Here is a 5,444-nt window from a genome sequence, read left to right as displayed (position 1 = left end):
CCGCCAGGAAGCGCGTCACAAAAACGCGACCCGGCCCGCCCACTTCCGGCGGAAATGGGCTCGGCTGCGTGAGCGGAAGCGACTAGGCGGGCGCGCCCGGCCGCGGGCGGCAGCCGCACGTGCCCCGGGGCGCCCGGTGACTGTCCCGACTTGGGGCTTCAGCAGGCTCGAGCGAGGCGCCGCGAGGACTCGCTGCTTGCAGCAGCCTCGGGGACCTGGAAGCCGGCCCCGCGGCCCAGCTCCCCGGAAACACGCGTGCAGGGCGGGCCCTCCCGCAGTTGGGCGGGATCCTGCGCGGGCGCCCGGTGGGGCTAGCCTAACCTTCGCTCCTGCAGCCACAGGCTCAGCCTACCCTGGAGCAGACAGGGCGGGCGGCAGGTTTGGAAGCACAGGAAAGCCAAGGAGGCAGCTGCGGACAGCTGGGCTCGCTGAAAGCTTGGCCGGGAAGGGCAGATCAGGCCTAAGATCAGCAGCCCCAGACCGGGAGCTCATGTAGCTCATGTACGGTAGTCGCACACGTGGATTTGGTCATGGGCCAGGGGCACCAGTTCACACCGATTCCCTGGCCCCGCTGATTGGCAGTAGTCAATGCCACACATTCCCTTTCGTCTTTAGGGTGCAAGGGATGTGCCAGGAAACTTCAATTTAATGGTTTAACCATCTTGTGTTGGATTGTTAGTTCTGAATTTTACTAGTTGATGAGCACCAGAATGCTGCTTAATCACCTTGATATTTATTGTACTTGTGTGAAAGAGGCTTTCCCTTTTATAGACCACCAGACTGATCCTTTGTTTACTGACAGAGTTTCTGAAGCATGGCAGTAAAACTTTTGCATGAAGGCTAAAATAGTTCCCTAGCAGTTAAAACTGGCAATCTAGAAAACAATATGTATGGTACTTTACAGTGTTTGTTATGCTGATATGAAGATGTTTCTTGCTATTTAGATGGACCCTTAGTACATCAAGTTTTTAAAAGGTAATTAATGTCTCTATTTGCACTGCTGAACTATAAAACTGAAATCACCTAAAAAAGTCACATTACTATAGAAAATAAACCTCAGTACTTAAGGGATAAATGCAACATACAAACTTTATTTAACAAAAGTAACAAGTAAAGTCAAACAGGCACTTATATTAAGAGAAAAACTAACTAGAAGAAATTGTCTTTAAACATCTAATCTTAACCTATTGCAGTTGCATTTAACTGAGCTCTGTTGCTGTGAAGAATACAGCTCATGCACAGGTATGATGAACAATTTGTACATTTTTCAAGTATTCACTGAATACTACCTTATATACACATATACATTAAACTTGAAAAAAGATTTAATTGACGTCTCCAGATATACTTCATTTTTGTTGATCTTTTGGAAGGGGTCGTCTAAAGAGAAGAATATGTGGCTCTGTGGGAAAAAAAATGTTTATCACTTTAATGTTAATCCACTCAAAACCCCAAATTCTTAATTGATCTGAACTAAAGTAAATCTATGATCAATTTTGTTGAGTTACCTGAAAATAGGCTTCAAGTCACTGTCAACCGTACACAGAAAAACACTAACATTCAGAACACATTAATATTCTGCCAATGTGTTCGGCCCCCAGCACCCCGAAAACAATCCACTACGTTGGGGCAGTATGAATCCTAGACTTGGAGGGTTTAGGATTTTTTCCTTTGGGTCACACTTGGTGATGCTCAAGGGCTACTCCTGGTGGTACTCAGGACCACATGGGATGCCAGGGATCAAACCTGGGTGGCCCATGGAAAGCAAATACGCTCCCCTCCAGCCCCAGTCCTAGACTTGAACACTGTCTTTAAAATGATTAAGAGTATGCATTCACATTTTGGTCACAGGGCTCTAAATTATTTAAGTCAAACGTGAAAAACACAAGTCTATTTACTTGCTTTAGCAACTTTCAGGTATCACATAAGGATATAACACATTTGAAGTCAGAGGCTGTTAGCTCATTTAATCTTAATGTGGTAAACTGAAGGAAAAGACATCACTTCAGCTGCAACCATTTCTATAAAAAGGGCACTTACATTGTGTTTTTGTAAATATTTTAAGTACTATTCCATACAATCAACAGTGCTCATTTAAAACAATTTAAAAAATTTAAGTAAAATACATTACTTTCATATATATTTTAAAAAATAAAACCTTAAATACAGTGACATGAAAGTGAGTATAACTTCCAACTATTATTTAAAACGAATCTAGAAGTTCCTAAATAGTGAATGTTACCTGGTTCGTGAATCATGTAATGAACCCAGCCTAGACTCTGCTGGACACCAAGTCTTCTCCATTCCTCTTCAGACATCAAATGAGTCTTAGGTACTTGTTTGGAGAGTTCTCTGGGCAACATGACATGCCTGTAAAAAAGATATAAACAAGTACTGTTAGTGTTCTATATAAACATGATCACTGTCGTCATCATTGTCATCCCGTTGCTCATCGATTTGCTCGAGCAGGCACCAGTAATGTCTCCACTGGGAGACTTACTGTTTTTGGCATATCGAATGCTTTCTACTTAATTCTATAATCCTATCTTACATATTATCTATAGACTACACTTAAATTTTGAGCATCTGTCCACGAAACATTCAAAATACCCTTAAAAAATGCTTACATTTCAATTGATATCAACCTAATTTTTATTGCTCAAGTTCAAATTCTTTAAGAGGCATTCCTAAAGTATTTTATTAGGAAGTCTTTTCTTTTTCCCAACAAAGACTGTTAGGAAGACTTGTCAATCTTCTTTAATAATAGAATCACAAAAACCAAGTGGAGCTTACAGTTATTCAAAAACATTTAATTCCTGATCATAATACGTCAGCAGGAAATGCAAATGTTGTGTAATATAGCCTCAAAAGAATATATCCAACTCTTCTACTAGCCATGAAACACTGTCAGAGCTGGAGAGATGTCATCTAGTAGCATAGAAGCAAAACAGATGATGGCTCCTGAGTCTAGAGCTGTTACTCTAACCTTGTGCCCTGTACACAAAAGGAAACGTGGGTTTCCTTACTCAAAAGTTATTTGCAGCCAAACACATGCTCTTGTATTTCTGAGAATCTCCTTTTATACTTCACATAAAACTTGATTTATTCTCTACAAAATTAAAAAAAAAACCACCTAATTGCAAACATATGTGCAAGCAAATTCACAGAATGAGCTCCCTTTTTCATTTAAAATCACTAACCTATACCCAAACTTTATTTATTTTGTCTTTTCAGGCCACACTTGTTAGTGCTCAGGGGTTACTCCTGGCTCTGAGCTCAGGAAATACCCCTGGCAGTGCTGGGGGCACCATATGGGATGCTGGGAATAGAAACTGGGTTGACTTCCTGCAAAGCAAAACAACATGCATGCTGTACTATCACCGTCAGCCCCTCCACCCAAACTTTAATCACCATATGATACATTTCAGTATCAAATAATAAAAAATAAGATGCATAATTGCAGCTTCTGTACCCCTTTTAATGGTTTAATTCAGAATCACTTGTGAACACAAAATTAATTTTCGGATCATATCTGTGGTTGAGATAGGTGCTTTCTGGCTCACAAGAAAACAGAACCCACAGCCAGCACTATAATGCCAACACATTAAGTTATGTGTGGCTGGTTACTTAAGTACCAATTTAATGCTGATGAAAAAAATGGTCATAGAAAAACCGTGTAACATTACTGGATGGCAATGAGCCAACAAGTTATGTTATATTTAATGTCATAGTTGCTGTATAAGCATTTTGTTTTGGGGCCATACCCAGTGATGCTTAGAGCTTACTCCTTTGCTGGCTCTGGCATCACTCCCAGCATGCCCAAAGGACCATATGTAGTGTGGGACTGCCTTACCTAAACTACTATCTCTCGGGCCATCTACTTTCAATGCTGTTTACTATAAACTTTGTTCTCTCAGTTCAACAACTGAGAAACGTATCAGAGAGAAATGTAATGCTTATTAGCTTTTGTATTCATGAATATCTATCTACACAAACATACCAAGGTATTAAGACACACCGTCTACACCCTTCTCCACTAACCACGGCAACAGGGTGTCCGTCACGGTTCGATGACAGAGCAGAAATTCACAAGTAGTTCCTACGTGCAGTTTACGGAGTATATTTAATTGCATGTGAAGATTATGTCCAAAACCCAACGTTTTTATTGGCACGACGGTCACGCCACGGTAAGCGGAAGGTGTGTGGGGAGAGGAGATAAATGTTATTTTATAAGGCCAATTTAAAACTAAAGGTGCAAGAGCCACTCAAGGTAGCATCCCGATGCAATCAGGACACATGCAGTTGTGTGTTAAAAGCAACACCACAGGCGTTACGATTCACATGCATTCAGCTCTGCGGCGGGAGGGATCCGGAGTCAAGCTGGGGCTCGCGCTTCCCGGGACACGCAGGCAGAGCCAGAGAGGGGAATGAACGGCAGCTGCAGCCGGCCCCGGGTGCGACCGCCCGGCCCCTTCACGCCCACCCCGGGCGAATTACCCACAGGACGCCGCTGACTGCCGGCCGGAGACAGCGTAGCTACCGTCTGCACACGGCCCTCCGGGAGCACCCTCCAGGGCACGGCCCGCGGGCGGGGCACCGCCAGCACCCACCGCCCCGCCCGCCCCGCCCGGCGCGTCCACCCCGCGGGCCCAGGCCGCCGCCGCCGCGCCCCGCCCCCCGCAGCGTCCCCGCGGGCCGGAGGGGCCTGGGAGCCCGGCCCAGCCCGAGCTGCGCGTTACTAAGGCCCGCCGCGCCCCGCCGGGCTCGGGCTGGACACTCCGCGCGGGGGCCGGGCCCAGGCCGCCGAGGGAGACTTTCGGGGGTCCTCCCGGGCGCGCCGAACCCCCGGCCCCCGCCCCCACGGCGACCCCCGCGCTCCCGCCGAGCGGCCGGCTCACCGGTACTCGTAGTGCTCGTCAAAGTACTTGTCCGAGTAGTAGATCTGCTTGTGGGCCATCCCTGCGGCGGCGCGAAGGCGGAGTGGGAGCGAACGGGGCGCGCGTCCTCCTCAGGGGGAAGCAACGACTCGACTGCGACCAACCGACCGCAGGCCCAACGATCCAGGTTTGAATCCAACAGCCCGTCCCTGATTGGATGCCGCCGCCGACCAATCACCTTCTACGTACGCCCAGGAAGAGGCCGATCTCCAGCCTATCGCAGCCAAGTGTCCCGGCGTTCTGGCCTAGGTTTAGCCAATCAGAAGCCTGTTGCGAGGGTCCCGGCGAAGAAGTGGAAGCCAGGCAAAACGTGGAGGCGGGGCGCGCTGTGACGCGAAGGGGCGTGCTGGAGAGGGCGGAGCCCGAGCTCCGAGAGCCGCAGAGCGCGTGCGCAGGGCTTTAGAATGTTCCAGGGCGATGGAGCGGTTGGGGCGGAAACTGACGAGAGGGGGGAAGTATCGCGGTCATTGGCGTGGCCAGGGGCCGCCCCTGGAATGGTTGTTTCCG

The 5,444-nt window shown here is 47.6% G+C and overlaps 1 protein-coding gene across 1 annotated transcript; it reads right to left on the bottom strand.

Annotated features, from left to right (window-relative positions):
* Positions 1-1,048: 1,048 nt before the first annotated feature.
* CKS2 (CDC28 protein kinase regulatory subunit 2) lies at positions 1,049-5,096 on the bottom strand. Its single transcript, XM_055128252.1, has 3 exons — positions 4,899-5,096; positions 2,243-2,370; positions 1,049-1,402 (listed from the first exon to the last, which is right to left on the bottom strand). Exons 1-3 carry the CDS (start codon positions 4,955-4,957, stop codon positions 1,350-1,352), a joined length of 240 nt encoding a protein of 79 aa, XP_054984227.1. The 5' UTR covers positions 4,958-5,096; the 3' UTR covers positions 1,049-1,349.
* Positions 5,097-5,444: the final 348 nt, after the last annotated feature.

This window comes from Sorex araneus, chromosome 2 (assembly GCF_027595985.1).
Source record: "Sorex araneus isolate mSorAra2 chromosome 2, mSorAra2.pri, whole genome shotgun sequence".
NCBI lineage: Eukaryota > Metazoa > Chordata > Mammalia > Eulipotyphla > Soricidae > Sorex > Sorex araneus.
Note: the sequence above shows the minus strand (reverse complement) of the source record. Positions and strands in the feature narration are given on the sequence as shown.

What these genes read in the sequence shown, in the direction of transcription:
- CKS2 (XM_055128252.1), bottom strand. Translation starts at nt 4,957, where the DNA reads ATGGCCCACAAGCAGATCTACTACTCGGACAAGTACTTTGACGAGCAC. An exon ending in GACGAGCACTACGAGTACCG is followed by an intron (nt 2,371 to 4,898) that starts GTGAGCCGGCCG and finishes TCTTTTTTACAG; the next exon opens with GCATGTCATGTTGCCCAGAG. An exon ending in TTACATGATTCACGAACCAG is followed by an intron (nt 1,403 to 2,242) that starts GTAACATTCACT and finishes TTTTTCCCACAG; the next exon opens with AGCCACATATTCTTCTCTTT.